Raw genomic sequence first — 23,031 nt, 5'->3', positions numbered from 1 at the left:
ATTTCCTTTTGAATGTGTTTCAGTAAACCAGAGGCATATCATACATAATATACAAAAGGACTATAGTTTAATTGTCCACTTGATCCACTTATGATAGAAGATAATCAACAACTTATCGAGGCCATAAGCAACTGAGCAGGAACCTGTGACAATATAAAAAAAAAAAAACAATAAAATGTGCTGGGGGTGGGGATGAGGTTGTGGTTCAGCGGTAGAGCTCTTGCCTAGCATGTGCGAGGCCCTGGGTTTGATCCTCAGCACCACATAAAAATAAATAAATATAATAAAGGTATTTTAAAATAAATAAATATTAAAAATAAAAGTGCTGGGGATATTGCTCAGTTGTTAAGCATTCCTGGGTTTAATCCCCAGTACCAGGAAAAAAAAGAGAGAGATTCAAGAGAAGTTTCTGCATATTAATTCCACTTTATAATGTAAAGTCTATTGAAGTAAATTTTAATTTTTATGTTATATTTACATCTTACAGTAATACATGAGTATATGTTTTATTACAAAATAAAACACAGAAATATAAAGAGTAAAAGTGAAACTCTAATTCATGCCCTATTCTATTTTTTCTTATATTTTCCCTATAGAAGCACACTTTCAACAGAAAGTAAAGTTTAGGAATTTAAGTTCTCTTCTCTACACACATTATATATGTAGAATTATTGTGTACACTATACTTAGCCTTGTTTTATCACTTACATATTTTTCTTTTTCAGTGTATCTTAGTTTTATTTGTCATGTACATTCTTTCTGCAGACATGTATATAATTATTTATGCTGAATAAATAGATTCCTAAAAGTGAAATTGCTGGGTCAAGGATAAATGCATTGATATTTTTGTGTCTGTAAGTTTTTATAATAATAGTAACATATGAACTTGACTTTAAATTGCACTCAATTTGGAAAGATATAAGTTGAGAATATTCTTTCTACATGTTCACAAGCTCCAAATCCCCTTTCGCTTTTTTTTTTCCCCAGGGTAATCAGTTTAAGCATTTTCTCATTTACTCTTCCAGAAAAGTGTTTTAATACAGATATGTGCATGCATTTAGGATATTTCATTACTTTTAAAATTCCTTTTTTTACATTTAAAAATCCATGATATTGGAGTACATCTTACAATGGAAAGAATATTTCAATTAAACTTGGAAGCATTTTCCTCTATTATGGATATGTGAAATGATGCTACATCTTCCACACCGAAATGTCTTTGTGTAATTTTATTCACATACATAAAACCATGCTGTACATCTACTTACTTAGCTGTCATAGCTTAGGAATTCTTGACAATCCTATTTTTATTAAATTATTTATTTATTCTAATTTGTTATACATGATGGTGGAATGCAATTCATTTCATATTACACATATATAGCACAATTTTTAAGTCACTGATTGTACACAAATTATTTTCATACATGTACTTAGGGTAATAAAGTCTAACTCATTCCACCATCATTCCTACCCTCTGGCCCCCTCCTTTTCCCTCCCTCCCCTTTGCACTATCTAAAGTTCCTCCATTCCTCCCATGCTCCCTACCCATCAATTGCCATTAGGAGTCAGCATCCTCATATCAAAGAAAACATTTGGCCTTTGTTTTTTTGGGATTGGCTTACTTCATGGCGATCTTTTTTTTTTAATCAAGCCATAAATATGTACATCATTCTTTTTGTAATTATATGCTATATTCTATGTGGTTTATGAGAAATAATTTAACCTATTAGGAATACTGAAGTCATTTTTATAGTTTCATGAGTCTAAATATATGATACTGAAAATTCTTATTCATATTTTACATATATATATCTAAAGAATCTTTGGTAAATATCACCATAGAATAAATTCTGAGCAGAGTTGCTAGGACCCAGCATGTATTTGCCATTGTAATATTGATAGTTCTGTCATAGGTTTCTATCAGACATCTCTACTCATTTATATTTTTGTGATTACAATAAAATGTTTTCTATTTTCTCTTCATTTTGTAAATATTGAGTATTATCAATTTTTCTAACTTTGCCAATTTAATAGGTAATAAGTAAGATATAATTATTTGTTTATATTTGAATGTTCCTGAATACAAGTAAGGTTCATGTGTTCATATCTCTTCTGTAAATTGTCTAGTTTTACTCTGCCTCATACTTTTAGGTAAAGGATAATATTCAATACTGATTAGTAAAAGTACATTATAAATAGTGAAGTTACATTCACTGTTATATATAGCCACAAATATTTTCTCCACATCAATTTTTTGTCTTATAATACTGTTCATTGGGGTTGGGGCTATGGCTCAGCAGTACAGTGCTCGCCTTGCACATGCAAGGCCCTGGGTTTGATTCTTAGTACCACATAAAAATAAATAAATAAAATAAAGTTACAAAAAAGTAATAATACTGTTCATAGTATACTTCCGTATGGAGAAGTTTTAAATTTTTTACATAGGTGAATTTGTATTCATTTATTTCATTCAAAATATATCTATTGAATATGTGTAATGTGCCAGGCACTATGCTAGGTGCTGGGGCTACATCATAAAAGAAACAAATGCAGGGCTGGGGATGCAGCTCAGTGTTAGAGTGCTTGCTTAGCATGCAGTTGATCCTGGGTTCAATCCCCAGCACCACCAAAAACTGAAGATAAAAGATAAAGGAAAAAAAAACTCACTGCCAACCTGGTACTTTTATGTAGTCAAGGAGATATACATTAAACAAAATAAATAAGTCTGCAATATGTTAGAAGGTTATAAATCTCAAGATAAAATGTAGAGCAAGGGATGTAGATAGGAATTGCTGGGAATTGTTAAATTTTGGAACAGGTCATTAATGGAAAATCTCTCTGATAACAATTGAGCAGTGACATCACTGCAGTAAGGGAGTGAGTCATGCAAAGACCCTAAGGTGGGGGCATACCTGATGTGTTTAGGGAACATAAATGAAGCCAGTGAAGATTAAATAGAATGAATGGGGTGACACTAAATAGGAGATGGCTCAGGTTGGTAATCAGATTATCTAGGGCCTTATAGGTTATAGTTAGGGCTTTTATTCCTGACTAAAATAGGAAACAAATATAAAGCATAGTATGATTTATTATATATTAATGTATATTAAGTGTGTGTGTGTGTGTGTGTGTGTGTGTGTGTATAACAGCTGCTGTTTTCAAATAGATAATAGAGGAACAAGGATGAAACATTAAGGTTTTGTAGCTCAGTTTATTATACATAGGCCATCATTCCTTTGCACATATCTGATACATACAAGTTTCAGTTACAACTTAGTTAAATAATACTGGTGCACAACAGCATGGCTCCAATTTCAGTTACCATGGTATATTAGTTTTCAGTCCATAAATTACAATGTAAATAACAGATTGCATCATGTTTGGTGAATAGTCATTTTACTTCTTTCAAATTCTCTGTCAGTTATTAGTCACCATGCATCTGTTCAGTTCTTGTACTGACAGCAAATAATGTAGTTGTGTTACAGCCCTGTCTCCCAGTGATAAACCAATGTGGTATTTTACAAAAATGGAAAATTGAAAGAGGAAATTGACAAGTAAAGAAAAAAGTGCAAAAACATATGGAAAATGGAGCTGGGAGTATACTAGTTGTAAATTGCATGCTTAGCATATGTGAAGCCTCACAAAATATTAAAAAGAAAAAGTAGAAAGGGGGAAGTGATAACACTGGAAGTGAGATTTCAACCGGTTATAAATGGAGTTATAGAAAAAAAATAGCCAACCATAGGAATGTAGACCCTGCCACTATTTGAGAGTCTATAGGAAGCCAAGAATGTAGCTTATGTTGAACAAGATAAATGAGAAAAGTGGCATTGATGAAAAGAATGAAGATATTACAGAGAAGTGATGCCATCAGAAAAATTCACAGTAAAGGAACTCTTGGAGACATTTCACAAGATTCAAAGTGCAAAAGTTAAAATATTGGAAGCTGGCTGGGGATGTGGCTTAGTGGTTAAGCACCCCTGAGTTCAATCCCTGGTACCCCAAAAAATATTGGAAGCTGATCCAAACTTAGAAAGTAATGGGACAATTTCTGTGCCAAGGCATAGAAAATATGTGTCCTACAAATTGTAAGCTACACAGTGAAAAGAATGGAGCCACTGTTCAAACTACTCTTGGTGAATTTTTGTTTCCTAGATAAATACTAAGGTTTTAAAATTTAGTATTCCTTTTCATAAACAATTTCAAGCCTGCCTGTGGTATAATAGTTAAATTGTATTCTGCAATTTAATCTCTAATTCCATTAAATAGAATTTTGACTCTCCTTTGGATGAGCTTAAGGTTTTGTAAATTATGTGCAGTGTATCTAACTCTTCACATCTTATATCTTCCTTTTGCATGACATTTTTTGCAAATCCATTTCTCCCAAGTGATTTTTTTTTTTTTTTTTTGCTGAAACATGTCAGATTGTCAGTTTTGGCTAAGTACTCTCAGTGTCTCTAATTAAAACTTAGATAACTCTTTTTAAATTTTTTTTTTGCTACAAAAAACACAATCTCTAAAAATTAAGTCATAATTATTTGCTTTCCAAAAGTCTACATTTCTTTTTTTAATATTTATTTTTTAGTTTTAGGTGGACACAATATCTTTATTTTACATTTATGTGGTGCTGAGGATTGTGCCTGATAGGCGAGCACTCTACCACTGAGCCACAATCCTAGCCCTGTCCAAAAGTCTACATTTCTTTAGAATAAAGATATCCCATCTCTGAGGCTGAGTAGTATCTACTATTCAGGCTAGACCTTTAATTTATATAATTTTTACAATAATCCTGTTATAGGAATATTTTATTTGTTCTTTTTAGATATACATGACAGTAGAGTGTATTTTGAAATATTATACATACATAGAGTAAAATTTAGGAAGAGAGGCTTAAAAATAATAAAATACTTTCTGCCTTTACTGAAAAAAAAATGTTATATTTCTGAGTTGGTGCTAAGTTTTAGAATTAATTTAAAAAACTTTAATTCTCAATGTTTCTAACATTTTAAAGTAGACTAAATAAATGTAACTTACTGTCTTTTTTATTTCCATATACATATATAACTAACATTAATAAAGAATGCTTTAATATCTTAAACTTTTTTTTTTGGTACCAGGGATTGAACCCAGGGCTATTTAACCACTGAGCTACATCCCCATCCCTTTTTAAGTTTTATTTCAGGACAAAATCTTACTAAGTTGCTTAGGCCCTTGCTAAGTTGCTGAGGCTGGCTTTGAACTCCAGTCCTCCTGCCTTAGCCTTCTGAGCTACTAAGATTACAGGTGTGGGCCACAGTGCCCAGGTGTATCCGTATTTTAATATGGCACAATGGTTCTTACCTCCATTACTCACTTTATCTTAAAATTTAGCCATATTACAGATGCAGTGCAGTTTCTAGTATAATCCTGGATTTTTTGTTGAAGTTGACAAGCAGTGGCTGGGGTTGTAGCTCAGGGGTAAAGTGCTTGCCTGACATGTGTGAGGCTCTGGATTCGATCCTTAGAATCACATAAAAATAAATTAATAAAATGAAGATATTTAATTTTTTTAAAAAAAATTGACAAGCGCATTCTAAAATATATATAGAAATTCGGGGGACCCAGAATAGTCAAAAAGTCATGAAAAGAACACATTTGAAGGACTCACCTTTTGGATTCCAAAACTTACTACTAAGTCTTAGTAATCATAAAGGTGATACTGGCATAGGATAGACATAGACACTTGATCTTCCTCAAAAGGCCTAGAATTGATTGTCATAGGATAAACATAGAGCTGAATGAGATAGATTAGAGCCCAGAAATAAATCCAGACATTTTTGGTCAACTCATTTTCAATAAAGGCGTTGGGACAATTAAAAAAAAACATTTTCAACAAATGATGCTAGGACAAGAGTACATATATAAACAAAAGGATTAATTTAGATCCTCTACCTCATGTCATATACAAAGATTAAATCATGGAGTGGGATTGTAGCTCAGTGGAAGTACACTTGCCTAGCATGTGTGATGTACTGGGTTCAATTCTCAGCACCACATAAAAATAAATAAAAATAAAATAAAGGTCCATCACCAACTAAAAAATATTTTAAATCAAGATTAAATTGCAGTGGGTCATACCTAAATATAAGAGCTAAAATATGGAGATCTTAGAAAAAATACCACTAAATCCCTATGATGTTAGGCTAAGTAATGGTTTCTTAGATATGACACCAATAATCCAAAGAAAAAATAAATTGGACTATATTAAAATTTAAGATTTTTTGCAAATAATAGGTAAAATATTTTTATCTAGAATATATAAACAACTCTTACAATTCAATAGGAAAACAAATAACTAATTTTTAAAAACATGAATTGGACCTAGCAGACATGTAAAGAACATTCCATTCAGCATAACAGAATATACATTTTTACAAGTTCACAGTATAGAATAGACCATATGTGAGGCCAAAAATCTTAATAAATATAAGAAGATTAAAATTACACAGTTTGTCTTTTCTAATCCCAGTGAAGTTAAACTAGAAATTAACATAGAACAAAAACTAAGAAAATCCACAAATATGTGTACATTAAATAACATACTATTAAATAACCAATGGAAAAAAGAAAAAACCATACGGGAAATTAGAATATATCTTGAGACAAATGAAGATGAAACCACAATATTCCTAAACTTACAGGATGCAGAGAAGGCAATACTAATGGAGATATTGATAGCTGTAAATGTTTATGTTAGAGAAGAAAGACCTCAAATCAAAAACCTAGCTTTGAAGCTTAACGTATTACAAAAAGAACAAACTAAACCCAGAGTTCACAGAAGAAAGAAAAGAAAAATTAGAGCATAGGCAAATAAAATAACAGTGGAGAAAATCAACAAAATCAGGGAGTTGGCTCTTCAAACACATCAACAGAATTTAAAAGCCCTTAGCTAGATTGACTAAGAAAAAAGAGAAGACTCAACTAGCTAAAATCACCAAATAGGGTACATTACTACTGATTTTACAAAAATAAAAAAATATATACATAGGAGAGTACTAAGAACCAATGGTTGTAGAAGCCCAAAATTTTATAACCAAGATGGAAATTTTTCCATAATTCTATGGAAAAATTCCTAGAAACACACCTACTAAGACTGAGTCCTAAAAATAGATTATCTGAATAGACCTATAGCTAGTAAGGAGTTTGACTCAATAATCCAAAACCTTCCAACAAAGAAAAGCCCAGGATGCGATAGCTGCACTGCTGAATTGTACCAAACATATGAAGAGGAATTAACATCATTCATTTAAGAGGTGGGAAAATTTACAAATTTGATGTGTGATGCCAAGATTACCCCAATACCAAAGCCACAGACACTAAAAGAAAACAACAGACTATATCCCTTCCAAATATTGATACAAAAATTCCTAAATAAAATTATAGCATAATAAATTCAAAAACATATCACTCAGTCATCTCAAAGCATTAAAAACATTTGACAGAGGCTAGGGCTGTGACCCAGTGGTAGAGCACTTGCCTCGCATGTGTGAGGCCCTGGGTTTGATCCTCAGTACCACATAAAAAGATTTTTAAAAAATGGTATTGTGTCCATATACAACTAAAAAAGGTTTTTAAAAAGCATTTAACAAAATTGGACACCATTTCATGATAAATACACTCAACAGACTAGGAATACAAGGAAACTATACCATAATAGACACCATATAGGAAAAACTCACAGTTAGTTTCACCACTTTTTTTCAGGATATTACTGGAAATCCTAGCCAAAGTAATTGATAAGAAATAAAAGACATCCAAATTATAAATTATTTTTATTCAGAGATGATTCACATGGTTTTTTTTTCCAGTACTGCTATTGAACAGCAGGGCCTTTCTCATGCTAGGCAAGCAGACATAATCCTATATGTACAAAATGTCTACAGCGAGTTCACACATGAAAAAAATCTGTTAGAGCTAATAAATATTTTTAGCCTAGTGGCAGAACACAAAATCAATACACAAAAAACTGTTATGTTTCTATCTACTAACAACCAACAACCAGGGAAGGGTATTAAGAACACAATCATATTTGCAATAGCATCAAAAATAAAAAGTAATATTTAGGAATGAGTCTAAATAAGGAGGTAAAAGACTTGTACACAGAAAACTAGAAAATACTGCTAAAGAAAATAAAACAAATAAATGGAAAAGCATCCTATGTTCCGTAATTGGAAGATTGGTGCCCATACTACCCAAAGTGATCTACAGATTCAACAAAATACCTGTCAAAGTCCCATGAGCATATTTTACAGAGATAGAAAATTCATCCTAAAATTTATATGTACTTTCAAGTGACTCTTTAAGTTGCCAGATCAATTTTGAAAAAAAAAAGTCAAAGGACTCATTGAATTCAAAACATATTACAAATCCATAGTAATCAGGTCAGGGTGGTACTAAACTAAAGATAGTTAAATAGACCTACAGAGAGTGAATCCCACTATTATGTACATCTACAAGAATGGGATCCTAATTAGAATAGCATATACCCTATGCTTGTATAATTATACCAGAATTGATTCTATTGTCATGTATAAATAAAAAGAACCAATAAGAATTTTTAAAAGTTCAGAGATAAACCTTGTATATGATCAAATGATCTTTGACAAGGCACACAATCTAAAAAAGACAGTCTCTTCAACAAATGGTGCTGGGAAAACTAGATGTCCACATGGGAAAGAATGGAGTTGAACCCTTTCCTTAAACCATATGCAAAACATAAAATTGATCAAAGACATAAGTCCTAAAACTATAAAACCCTTAGAGAAAATATGGAACAAAAGCTTCATGATATTGTATTTGGCAATGATTTATTGGTTACAACACCAAAAGCTTAGGCAACAAAAAGAAAAATAGATAAAGTGTATTATACCCAATTTAGAATTTTCTGTGCATCCAAGAAAAGTATCAACAAAGGGAAAAGGCAACTCACAGAAAGAGAAAGTAATGTACAAATCATATATCTGATAAGGGTATAATTTTCAGAATACATAAATAATTCCTACCAATCAACAATAAAATTACCCAAGCAGCCCAATTCAAAAATGAACAAAGGATTTGAATAGACCTTCTTCCACAAAAGATATAGTTATGGAGAATAAGTACATGAAAAGATGGTCAGTATCACTAATCAGTAGGGAAATGCAAATCAATACTACAGCGAGGTAATACTTCATACGTATTAAGAAGATTGTTATAAAAATAGTAAATAACAGGTGCTGGTAACTGTATGGAGTATGTGGAACCTTTGTGCATGGCTGGTGGGAATGTAAAATGGTTTAGCCACTGTGGAAAACAGCATGGCAATTTCTCAAAAATATAAACAGACTTTGCATACAATCCAGAAATTCTACTTATAGATAAATATCCCAAAGAATAGAAAGCAGGAACTCAGATATTTTTATAGCTATGTTTTTTATAGGTATGTTTATACCAGCATTATTCAGAATAGCCAAAAGGTGGAAGTAATCCAAATGTCCATTATTGGAAGAATGGATGGACAAAATGTCATATGCATGTACAATGGAATATTATTCAATATTAATATAGAATGAGGTTTTGATATGTGCTACAATATGGATGAACTTTGAAGACATTAAGCCAAGTGGATGGAATAAACTTATCACAAAAAGTCAAATTTGGGGGCTATGGATATAGCTCAGTAGTAGAGTACTTGCATAGCATGCACAAATCCACAGTACCACCTTAAAAAGCAAACAAAAGACAAATATTTTATGATTCCACTTATATGAGGTTTCTAGAGTAGTTAAATTTATAGAAAGTGGCTTGGTGGTTTCCAGCACTTTGGAAATATTGGTCAAAGGGTACAAACCTTCAATTATAAGATGAATAATTTCATTGTATATGTGTAGTCTATCATCATCTTATAAAGTAGATATATTATCTACTTATAAAAATACTGTTTTTATTTGTCTTAAAATTACTGTCTTCATTTAAAGACAGAGTTCTAGAATCTTCAGAGTTTTTTAATATTTATTTTTCAGTTGTAGTTGGACACAACACCTTTATTTCACTTATTTATTTTTATGTGGTGCTAAGGATCGAACCCAGGGTCTCACACTTGCAAGGCAAGCACCATAGTGCTGAGCCACAACCCCAGCGCCCACCCCAAGAGGTTTTTTTTTTTTTAAGTTGTAGATGGATACAATTTATTTATTTATTTATTTATTTATTTATTTATTTATTTATGTGGTGCTGAGGATCGAACTCAGTGCCTCACACTTGATAGGCAAGCACTGTACCACTGAGCCAGAACCCCGCCCATGGAATCTTGAGTTTTGATGAACAGATGGGTGTTTTCCTTTCATTTAATTTTGAATACATTTTAAATAATGTTATGTGCTGTGGTTACTAGAATGGCAAATACTATGCTAATATGGAGTAACATGATTTTATGAGTCATATTTTTCTCTAATGTTTCTTTAGCATTTGAGCTACTTTTGGCTTCACTGAGTTGATGTTTGCAAAAATTTCTTGGGTAGTTAAAAAATACTGTTGAACCCATGATCTGATAAATTTAGTTCATATTATTTTTCTCTAAGTTCATTACTTCACAGATACACATATTATATTTCATTTGGTACCTTTTGTCCAGTTCAGACAGCCTTGAACCATTATTTATTAGTTTATTCCTGTTAGCTTATCATTTTACCAGCTGGGAGAGCTACATACATTACAGACTTGAAAATCTTATTGTATACTCTCTCCTGTATATTGATTTATTAAATTCGTGGTTGCTCAGTGGGTATAAAGCTTCAGTTATACAAGGTGAATAAGTTCTAGAGATCTGTGGTATAATACACTGCCTATAACTTACAGTATTATTCATCTTAAAATATATTAAATGGATTAATTTCATGTTAAATGCTCTTAACCACAAAATACACACATACACAAAAGAACACAAAGAAATTTTTAGAAGTGATAGGCGAGTATCTTCATCCACTAGTTTCCCCCATCATTTTATTTTATTTCTTTGGTTGACACATAAGACTTACATATATTTATGATGCATACTGTGATGTTTGGATTCCTGTATACATAGGGTAGCAATCAATCTGGGTAATTAGCCCATCTTTCACCTTAAACTTTTATAATTTCATTATGGTGTGTATATTAAAATTCCTCCCTTCTAAATGTTCTGAGATATATAATACATTACTATCAATTACATTCACCTTGCTGTGTTGTAGAGCACCATAACTTACCAAACCTGTTGATCAACCTCTTCCCCTTCTCTCCTCTTGACTACCCTGTCTCTTGTCTTCCCTATTCTCTCTGTTTCTGATAACCACTGTCTGCTCTCAACTTCTGAGATCCCCTTTTCTGGTTCCACATGTGAATGAGATAATATGATATTTGTCCATACTTGACTTATTTCACTTAATGTTTTCCAGGTTCATTCGTGCTTTTTATGGTGGACTACTATTCCATCATGTATATATGCCAAATTTTCTTTATCTATTCATCTGTTGATGGACATTTAAGTTGATTCCTTATCCTGGCTATTTTGAATAGTGCTACAAAACCATGAGAGTAGTGTATTTTTGACATGTTGATTTCATTTCCTTTGGGTTTATACACATGAATAGGTTTTTTTAATTGTCTGGTGGTTAGTTCTATTTCAATTTCACTTGTTGTTGATATCCTCTGTCTAAATTATAAACTTGAGTGACTCGGACCTTGCCATTTATGGATTTGTTTGTGGTACTCTTAATTTCTAGTACAGATAGAGCTGTAAAAATAATTAATAATTTTATGGGGAATACAGAGCAGGATATCATTTTTACCCTTTCTCACCAATTATTTTCCATTCATTTAATGAGTTTTTTCCTAGTGGCAGTGCTTCTTCAATTTTACAGTGTCAGGCAAAAACCAAAAAGGTTGATTTTCTCACCATCTTTGATGTTGTCTATGAAGTGGTACAAACTGATAATTTTTCTGCAAACTGATAATTTTATTCTGTCTCTTAGATTATAATATGGAATGGAAGAGAAGGTGTTATTAGTAAGACATAGTAGAAATTGACTATGAACCAATGCTCATAGATTTCATTGTTACTAGGAACTTAATTGTGAAAGTGTTTGAATTTTAACAACAAAGATATCAAACTGAGCCCTTGTTCACCTGAGCTGTATGTGATACAACACAGTGACCTTGAAAGCAATTCTAGTTACGGGCATTTTTTAAAAACAAGTATGCTAGTCTTCCAGTATTACTGTATTTTCGGTTGTTCCAGAGTGGTAGATTTGGCTCATTACTATGGTATATTCCATTTCAGAATTTTATCAAAGCTTGACATTAGAACAAATGCAGATATTTGCAACAGTTAAGCTCTTGAAGTACAAATAGACCTGAATCTTCTTAGAGTGATTTAAGGATTCCTGACCAGTGTGTTGAGTTTCTGAGTTCTCTTCCTTATTTCCTCTGGCTTAACTTCCTTGAAACTCATTGTTTTCTCTGTAATAATATGAATAATAAAAGGTTATATAAAGCTTAATCTAGTAAATTTTAGTCCTCTTCAAAACTCTTAATAAAATATTTACTCTCTTTTTAAAATATATTTGGTTTGAAGGACTAGGCCTATAAGGTGATGAGAGGAACTGTATTAGGGGACAGTGCTAGCTGAACTTAGAGATTAAATTTCTGTGTAGAATTTAACATATTTTAGTACAGTAAGTAATTCAGAGTTTGTAAACTGCTTTTCAGGCTTACCATTAGCAGAATATTAGAATTTTTTCTCATTTTATTTTGATATATAAATTAAACTCTTTCATGTATAACAGGACTTATAATAATTAATTCAAAGCTTTTTCTTTGTAAACATATAAGATGAAACCATTTCAAGCCAAAACTTTATTGTGTACCTAAAAATGAGCTAATTACTTGATTTATAAGGGGTTAAAAGAAACAAAAATGTATCCACAGCCCAAAATTCTTAACTGTTTTTTTTTAAATAACAGAATGTAAGGTGAAAAGGCATAAATTTAAAAAGTTGTTATCACCATACCTAAACACACAAGTCACAACTAGAAGATATTGTTCACCCAGACAATTGTAAATACTAAGTGAAGAAGGAAATATTCAGTAGGTGATGGCAAACACTGACATTTTGTTGAGGAGGTCATGATTCTTGTGAGCAGAGCACTGAGCCCTGTGGTAGAGATTTAGAGTTATGAGGCATGTTTTCATTATTACTGGGAAAAACTTAATTGTGAAAGTGGTTATGAATTATTATAAGATTCTGTTAGAAGAAAATATAATGCAAATATTCTATGAGAAAAAAATTGTAGCAGCTTGTATTGGTGCAGGCCTGTAATACCAGTAACTCAGGGGGATGAGGCTGGAGGATCACAAGTTCAAGGCCAGCCTGGTCAACTTAATAAGACCTTAAGCAACTTAGTGAAACCCTGCCTTAAAATAAAAAATAAAAAGGGCCCCTGTGTTCAATCCCCAGTACTAAGATAAAGAGAGAGAGACAGAGAAAGAGAGAAAGAGGAGAAGAAGGAGAAGGGGAAAGAGGGGGAGGGAGAGGAGGAAGAGAAGAAGAGAGAATGGTAATATATGAATTGTCTATAATCACAGAGATACTTTTTTTTAGTTTAATCATTATTATTTCAAGTGTATGTTTTAAAGTTTTTTTAGTTGTTAATGGACTTTATTTTATTCATTTATTTATATGTGGTGCTGAGAATTAAACCCAGTGCCTCACACATGTGAGGCAAGCACTCCACCACTGAGCCACAACCCTAGCCCTTCAAGTGTATTTTTAAAATCATAAACTGGGTTTTGTAATCCAAAGCTGAACCATTTATTCTTCATCACTTTGAAGCAACTCTAAGCTCTTAGATTACATCTCTTTGTCCAGAATAGCTTTAAGGAAGAAGTAGGATTTTAAATGTCCACTGAAGAATTGATAGACATATTCTTGTTAAGATAAAATTTGCCTTTTACAGTAGAACCTACTGTACCTATTGTTTGACATGCTTTCTATAAGCAATGAATTGCATTGTAGCACAATAGGGATGAGTATTACAGGTTCTGAAATCAGACTGGATTCAAATTCAGATTCCACCACTTACTAGTTGCATCACTATAACAATGGGATAATAACAATATCTTTCTAAGATTAGTAAAAATAAAACAGCTAACTACCACTGGAATAGCATGCGCTCTGGCATCAAGTAGACATCGGTTCAAATCCTAATTCTGCTACTTATTAAAGAGCTTAGGCACATTATACTCTAAAATTCAGTTTTCTCATTTATAAATAAAGATGGCAAAACCTAATTCATAGGGCTTTTGTGATGATTAAATGAAGCAATTTATGTAAAACACTTAACAGAGTATTCAATGTATAGTAAAAGCTCTATAAATAACATTATGTTGTTACACAATCAAAGTCATGCAAGACTTCGTTTTGATCTTTTTATTTGTGTTTTCAGGGTGAACCTGGTCTGCCTGGATACCCAGGGAGCCCAGGCATTAAAGGTTCTATGGGAGACACTGGTTTACCTGGATTACCGGGGACCCCTGGAGCAAAAGGACAACCAGGCCTCCCTGGATTCCCAGGTAAGTATTCCTTTTCTTTTTGTTTTTATTTATTGGTTCTTTTTAGTTATACATGACAGAAGAATCCATCTTGCAATAATTATACAAGCGTGGAATATATCTTATTCTGTTTAGAGTCCTATTGTTATAGAAATATTCCTTTACTTAAATGCCTCCTTCTTTCCTTCCTTATCTACTCTAACAAGTATCCTGTAGCAACTTCTTATTCGGCCAACTTTCATTCTATCTCCCAATCAGATACTGATTAGCAACACAGTCTCAAACTAACTCTTTACCTCACTTTGCCCAAATGTTTTTCTCTATAAAATGAGAATGAGTATTACCAACTCAGCAGGACAATATCCTGTGGGAAGAGAGACTTGTTTGGTGGAGTGTTTTTCAATCTTTGACTGCTAGCCACAAATCAATTAAGAGGCCTTACTATTTTTGTAGGTGATAATATACTCTGCCAGGCCCTAGCCTACTGCTGATTCTCTTAGAAAATTGTACGCAAGCACACAGCTGGTGGCTGTTGGTAGAACAATCATACTGTTCATTCAAATGGCTGAGACTGAGTCATTCAAGGAAAGGGACTTAGCTCTATAGTCAAGTAGTTAGCCTGAAGTAGATTATTGAACATGCTTCTGTTTAACTTTTTGTTTGTCTTTTTAATTGCATGGTGGCATGGACGAGTAGGTTTTGGATTACTATTTTGTTAAACTTTTTAATGAAATATAGCATGAATATATATATATATATTTAAGTACCCTGAAGTATACAAGAGTATAGGTGAATTTCTACCTATGTATATGTACCATGAACCCATCATACATGTCAAAATACAAAGTAGTTCCTTTATAAATTTTATCCATGCCACTTCACAGGGAATCCTCCCTCTAAAATAACCATTACTATAAATTCTGTCAACATGAGTTATTTTGCCTGCCATTGAAATTCATGTAAATGAAATCATATGGTATGTATTCTTTCACTCAACATTTTATCTTTTGAGTCATTTATTTTGTTTCTTGTTTAAGTAGTTTCTTCTTTATCTTGCTATGTAATAGTCCATTGAAAGTCTGCCACAATTAATTATGCATTCTCCTTTTTATGGACTTTTGGGTGTGTCCAGTTTGGGACTATCATGGAAAAGAATGTTCTTAACATTCTTTTACATGTCTTTTTATAGACATAAGTACTGATTTTGTTTTTTATTTCATTTTTTTAAATTTTTTTAGTTGTTCATGGACTTTTATTTCATTTGTTTATATGGGGTGCTGAGAATTGAACCCAGGGCCTCACACATGTTAGGCAAGCACTCTACCACTGAGCCACTACCCCAGCCCAGGCATGATTTCTTTTCTATAAAATCTTAGTAGTACAATTACTGAAATAAAAAAATAATAATTACTAAAATCATAGGGTAGGTGTACATTTAACATTGGTAGATGGTACCATAGAGTCTTTAAAAGTGGTTTTATAAATTACAGTCCTATCAGCAATGTGTGATACATCTTGTTATCCATATCCTGACCATCACTGGATACTGTTACTCTTTTTAATTTTTAGCTATTCTGATGGACATGTATTTATGTTTTGATTTATAATTTTCTCATAACAACAAATGCCTTTTTATATTATGCTATTAGCCATTTGGATAGTATCATTATAAAGTGTCTGCTGAAGTTTTTGTTGTTGTTCGTTTTCCTTAGGGTTATTTACCATTTTTTCTTATTGATTAAGAGCAATTCTTTGTATATTTTGGATATGGGTCCTTTGTCAAATACATGTGTTGTAGGTATATTCTCCCTGTTTCAGATTTACCAGTCACTGTCTGAATGCTGTCATATATTAAACAAAAGTTGTTCGTTTTTAATAAATTACATTGTAGCAGTCTTTTCTTTCATGGTTAGTGCTTTTTTGTATCCTATTCAGTAAACATTTGCCTATTTAAAGCTTTGGAAATATTCTCTAATTTTTACAGCCTTTAATGTTTAAAACTTTCACATTTAGGTTTATGATCTACACTATTTTATAATGTAAGGTAACAATCATGTTTGTTTTTTTTTTTTTTAGTTTTCCCCATACAGATATCAGTTGCTCCACACTATTTTAATAATGCAATTACTCCTTTTTCAGAAATTCAAATGACTGTATTTATGGGGATCTATTTCTACATTCTGTATTCTCTTCAGTTGGCATATTTTTTATTCTGATTTTAATAAAATATTGCAATGCTATCTGCATTCTGTAAATTTATAGTAAGCCTTAAAACATAGTAGTTTAATTACAGCAACTTTGTTCCAGTTTTTCAAAGCTTGTCTTAGTTAACCTACATCATTTATATGAATTTGGGAATAATTTATCAGTTTCCATTAGAAAAATACCTTTAATGATTTTGATTAAGATAGAAATAAATCTAGATAAATTTAAGGAGAATTGATATTTTAGCAATATTTAATCTCACAATTCAATGTATATGTACTCTCTCCATTTATTTAGGTATTTAACTTAATTCGACAATGTGTTGTACATTTCATTTTATAAATCTTGGTAATCATTTGTTAAATTTATGTCTGGAAATTTAATACCTTCTTATAGTGTTTGCCATGATATTGCCTTTTCATTTTCATTTTTGAATTTTTTATTGTAAGTAGATAGAAATAATTGATTTGGGAATATTTAACATGTATATATACAGAAATTATTGATTTCATTTATTAATATTGAGTGTGCTAATAGATTTTTTGCTATTGTAAATTAACATCACCTTAGATATTACATCTTATTACTTTTTCTTGTCTAATTTCACTGGCTATAATTCCAGCACAATGTTTAATAAAAGTAGTTGTATTTTACATCTTTATCATTTTCATAAACTCAGAGGACTATGTTCACTAATTTTCTATTAAATTTAACATTCTATGTCTTATTATAAAAAATTTTTCTATTCCTAATTTATTGACAGTATATATTTATCAAGAATAAGCATGAGGGGCCTGGGATATAGCTCAGTGGTAGAAAAATTGCTTAGTGGGTGTAAGACCCTGAGTTTGTTCCCTAGCACCACAAAAATAAATAAGAATGAGAGTGAGTTTTGTCCATTCTTTTTTCTGAGTCTACAGAGATTATCATGTTTTTTTCTTCTGTTGATATAGCAAATTACACTAATTGGCTTTTTTTGTCAAAACAAACTAATATTGTTGGGATAAACTCCAAGATGGTTATGCTGTATATATTATTTTTAAGTTATTGTTGGACTTTGTTGGGTCTAATTTTTAGATTATGTCCTAGATTTGATCCCCAGTACCACCAAATATATATACATATATATATATATATATATATATATATATTTATATTTATGTTTTCTCTTTCTCTTAATCAGTCTTGCTAGGCATTCATTGCATTGTATTTATTGTTAAAAGTTAACTTTTGAATTGTGTTTTCTCTGTGGTTTGATTTTTCTTTCATTGGTTTCTGCTTATATCTTTGTTATTTCTTACCTTCTTTTTACAAATTTAATTTTGCTGTTATTTTTCTAGCTTCTCTGATTGGAAACTTAGATAATAGATTTTTCAGTTTTGTCTTTAAAATAGACATGTTTGAAACTTTAAATTTGCATTTTCCATATAAGGAGCATTTAAATGAATTCCACAAATTTTGTTCCTTTGTGTTTTATCATTTAATTGAAAAAAATGTTCTAATTTCCTTGTTAATTTTTGATGCTATTGATAAGTTATTTAGAATTTTGTTGCTCAAAATATAGATATTTGGGGGCTTTCAGATATCTTTTAATTATTGATGTTTTGTTTGATTCTGTTGTAGTCAAAATATATAATTTGTATAATTTAACTATTAATACTTATGGAGACACATCATATGGCCCAGTTTATGGTTTGTCTGGGTAAATTTTCCCTGTTCACTTAAAATAACTTATGATTTGTAATTATATGTATTGTTCTATAAGTGTCCATTAGGGCAAATTGACTGATAGTAAAAATTTTTTATACAATTTTTGTTAATTGCTCTTTGAATTACTATTCAATATGCTCTTAATCTCTTCCACTTTCCTGAGAAATTTTTATTTTCATTTTCTTTTTAGAGTCAACCTTATTTCTCCAAAAATTCTTATTTTTCACCCATTATATACATATTTGCCTGCAAGATTCTTCTTTGTGCTAGATATATTAAGTAATCTAATTCCTTAAATTATTTAATGTATTTACTATAAGTAGTTTAAAGATTTTTTTCTGCTTATTCCAACATTCTAGATATCCATGGGTCTATTGCTACTATTAGTTCTATTCTTATGAATTAGTGTCACATTTTCCAGAATATTCAAATGTGGTATTATTTATTGTTTATTGAATGATGTGGATTAAATTGGATAAAGATACTGAAATTTGTGAAATTTATTTGAAAAGTGCTGAATATCATTGTAGTAGATAGTTTAGTTTCTGAGAATCAACTTGGTTTTGCACTAATTAAATGTATACTTTCCTATGTTCTTTGTCATTAGTCTTAGACCTGAATGTGGGCCTTACTCAATGTATAACCTTTCTGGTGTCACTTCCTTAAATCTATTTTATTTATTATTTCTTTTAGTGAACTCTGTTGGCAGCAAATTATCTTATCACTCTTTAGGAAATGTTCTTATTGTGCTTTTATTTGTTTTTTTCAGTTACATAATAGATAAAATATCAATATATCCCCGAGGAGCAGTATTCATTGCTCCTACTTATTCAGTGAAAGATTGACTCATTTAAGTACTGCTGTACAAAGATCTTGCAGATATAGTTAAATCAGTTCCTAAATCGGTTCCCAAATAGGTTCATTTTAATATACGGAGATAATTCTGGGTAGGCCTAATACAATCACATAAGCTCTTTAAAGACGGAGTTTTCTGCAACTGATAGCAAAAGAAGACATAAGAGGAATTCAAACTATGAAAGAAAATTCCACATAAGGGAGGATCTCCATGCTCATGTAGTAATGGCTCACAGAATGAAAATATGGGTGGCCTAATGAACTTGAGAATGGTTTCCAGCAACCAATCTTCAAGAAAACAGGAGCCTCAGTCCTATAACCCCAAAGCCAAATTTGGCCAACAACTTGGATGAGCTTAGAAGTGCAATTCCATAGATAAGAGCCTAGCTAAACCAACACCCTGATTTTGGCCTTGCAACATGCTAAGCAGAGAACCTAGCTCATCTGTACCTGGGTTGTTATCTATAGAAACTATGGAATAATTAATAGTATTACTTTAAGTTATTAGGTTTAGAGTGATTTGTTACACATTTTTTAAGATTTTTACTTCCTTTCCAAATATGTCTGCTAGTGTTTATTTTCAGATTATTTGAATACTTGAATACTTGCTTTTGTATTCTGTCCAGTTTTTAATTGTAATTATTGTAAAAAGGGGCTGTAGTATTGTAATCATTGTGAAAAACAGGCTGCAGTTGACTTAATCCATTTTGACTGACCCCAGAATTTAGGGGTAAATTTAATAAAATATTTGTGAGGTATGTTCACTAAAATCTATGAAGCCAGCTATGAGAAAACTTTAAATACCAAAATATATGAAGATATATAGAATATTCATGCATTTGGGAGATCAGAATTGTTAAGATGCCAGTTGTCCCTATGGTTACCCATAAGCTCAAAGCATTTCCAGCTAATAAACCCTGCAGGTTTTTATAAAAACAATTAACAAACCAATTCTAAAACATGTATGGAAATGTAAAGGATTTAGAACATCCAAAAAAAGTAAGAAAAACATAGTTTCAGGACCAGATTTCAAGATGTAATTGCATAAGGATCAATAAATAAACAGAATATTATGTAGTAAAATTAATTTTGATAAAAGTACCAAATAAATCCAAAATGGGAAAGTATAATCTTTTCAGCCAACTTTCCTGAAATGCGTGTATGTTCATATGGGGAAAATGAAACTAAACTCATATGTCACATTGTATAGAAAAATTAATTTGAAATGGATCTTAGTTCTAACATAAAAACTAAAACATCAAAGCTTTTAAAACAAAACTAACTTGAGGATAGGCAGCATTTTCTTTGGATACAGAAAGCAGGTACTGTAAAAGAAAACAATATTAATAGGTCAAACTTAATCAAAACTTAAAACTTCTGTATATCAAAGGACACCATTAAGAAAATGAATAGGAAAGCTACAGACTAGGATAAAATATTTGCAAAATGTATGTCTGACAGATTATTAATATTTGGGATTTATGATGAGCCAGACATTTCACAAAAAAGGATACCAGATGGCTAATAAGTATATGCAAAGGTGACCAATGTCATTAACGATCAGAGAAGTGTACATTAAAACACATTGAGGTGGAACTACATGCCTACCAAAATGACAATTATATATGTTGTGCAAGGATCTATAACAACTAGATTTCCTATACATTGTTGTAAATGTAAATTGTCTTGGCAGAATTTTTTATAAAATACAACATACATATACTTTACTCAGGGACTCAGCAGTTTCACTCCAAGATAAATTAAGACTTATCCACAAAATGTCCTGTGCAGAAATATTAATTACCAAGACAAAACCTGATAACCCAAATGTTAAACAGCAGATGAATAGATTTAAACATTTGTGAAATGGAATCCTACAAATTTTACCAGTGTAATATGGTGGTAGATTTTTTATGCTTATGACTATATATAATAAAGGCAACCTCTTGATAAATAATTTGAAAGCTTAATATTATTCTTAAGAATTTCCAGAAGTCACCAACATGTTTTCAGTTCCTTTTTGCTCCTCACTGTTTCAGTGCTAACACTGTAAGTTTATTTGTTCTGATTAGTTATACATGTCAGTATAATGCATTTTGATACATCGCACATAAATGCTGTATAACTTTTCATTCTTCTGGTTGTACATGATATAGGATGATACTGGTCATGTAGTCATATAAGCACATAGAGAATTAATGTCTAATTTATTCTGCTATCTTTTCTATCCCATGCCCCTTCCCCTCCCTTTACTCCCCTCTGCCTAATCCAAAGTACCTCTATTCTTCCCTAGCCCCCTCCCGCTTATTGTGGATTGGCATCCCCATATCAGAAAACATTCAGCCTTTGGTTTTTTCTATGGAACCAACCTAGGTCCCCTTCAACAGATGGATGAAGAAAATTATATATATATATATATATATATATATATATATATATATATATATATATATATATATATATACACACACACACACACACACACACACACACACACACACACACACACACAATGGAATATTACTCAGCCTTAAAGAAGTATGAAATTATGGCATTTGCCAGTAAATGGATGGAGCTGGAGAATATCATACTAAGTGAAATAAGCCAATTCCCCAAAACCAAAGGCCAAATGTCTTCTCTATCAATATAAGTTTTAAATTTGAACTGAAGCTTTCAAAGTGGTGTGGTATTTCTTTATTTTTCCCCATTCATTTTATTGTTTTGTCTTATACAACAATGGATTTTGTTACATATTTGTTCATGTACATGATATAAAAATATAATTTGGTTAAAATCATTCCTCAGCATCGTTGCTTATAGTTTGTAAAATTTAAAAAAGTGTTTCTGATAGTATTAACCAATATGAGCATGTGAATTCACTTTTACTTAATAATTTCCAACAATGGAAATAACTTTCGAGTGGCAAAATAGGTGTATATTCAATTCATATATAAATATATACATATAAGTTGCTAAGATATAGTTACTAATATAATATAGAAAGGCATAAATTCAACCAACTGTATCAACAACATATAAAGGAAATAGTTAAATGTTCAATTGTATACTATAGAATACTGTGCATTTATTAGAGGCAATGTTTTAAATCTAGAAAATAACGTGTTCATTTTAAAAATTAATTTGTTTTAATTAGGTATATATAACATAATGCATTTTGATTCATTGTACACAATTGCAGAACAACTTTTCATTTGTCTGGTTATACATGATATAGTGTCATACCATATGTGCAGTCATACATGTACCTAGGGTAATGATGTCCATCTCATTATAGGAACCCCAGGCCTTCCTGGACCAAAAGGTATTAATGGTCCTCCTGGAAATCCTGGCCTTCCAGGAGAACCTGGTCCTGTAGGTGAGCATAAAAAATAAGACTTTGCTGTTCTATAAAACTAAAGCTTATCATATTCAGTTTGGGAAAGTCAAATCATGGTTAATTGTGAACATTTTCAAAGCATGGAAATGTTTTGATCATTCACTTAGTGCTTAATATTAAGAACAAAATGAGTGACTTTTAATAAATTTACCTAAAATTACCTTTATGGAACCTTCTTTTCTTGGCTCACCTTTTCCTGGAAGAGTAGATTTGAGTATGCTATAATAGAAGATGGAAGCTCTGATATATTTTTT

The 23,031-nt window shown here is 31.4% G+C and overlaps 1 protein-coding gene across 1 annotated transcript in view; it reads left to right on the top strand.

Moving 5' to 3' along the window:
• Positions 1–23,031, top strand: part of Col4a5 (collagen type IV alpha 5 chain) — a 217,946-nt gene that overhangs the window by 163,224 nt on the left and 31,691 nt on the right. Inside the window, exons 37-38 of the mRNA XM_078034408.1 lie at positions 14,505–14,631; positions 22,676–22,756. Coding sequence (XP_077890534.1) covers positions 14,505–14,631; positions 22,676–22,756 — 208 coding nt within the window. The remainder of the gene's footprint in view (positions 1–14,504; positions 14,632–22,675; positions 22,757–23,031) is intronic.

The sequence above is a fragment of the Ictidomys tridecemlineatus genome, chromosome X (assembly GCF_052094955.1).
Source record: "Ictidomys tridecemlineatus isolate mIctTri1 chromosome X, mIctTri1.hap1, whole genome shotgun sequence".
Lineage (NCBI taxonomy): Eukaryota > Metazoa > Chordata > Mammalia > Rodentia > Sciuridae > Ictidomys > Ictidomys tridecemlineatus.
Note: the sequence above shows the minus strand (reverse complement) of the source record. Positions and strands in the feature narration are given on the sequence as shown.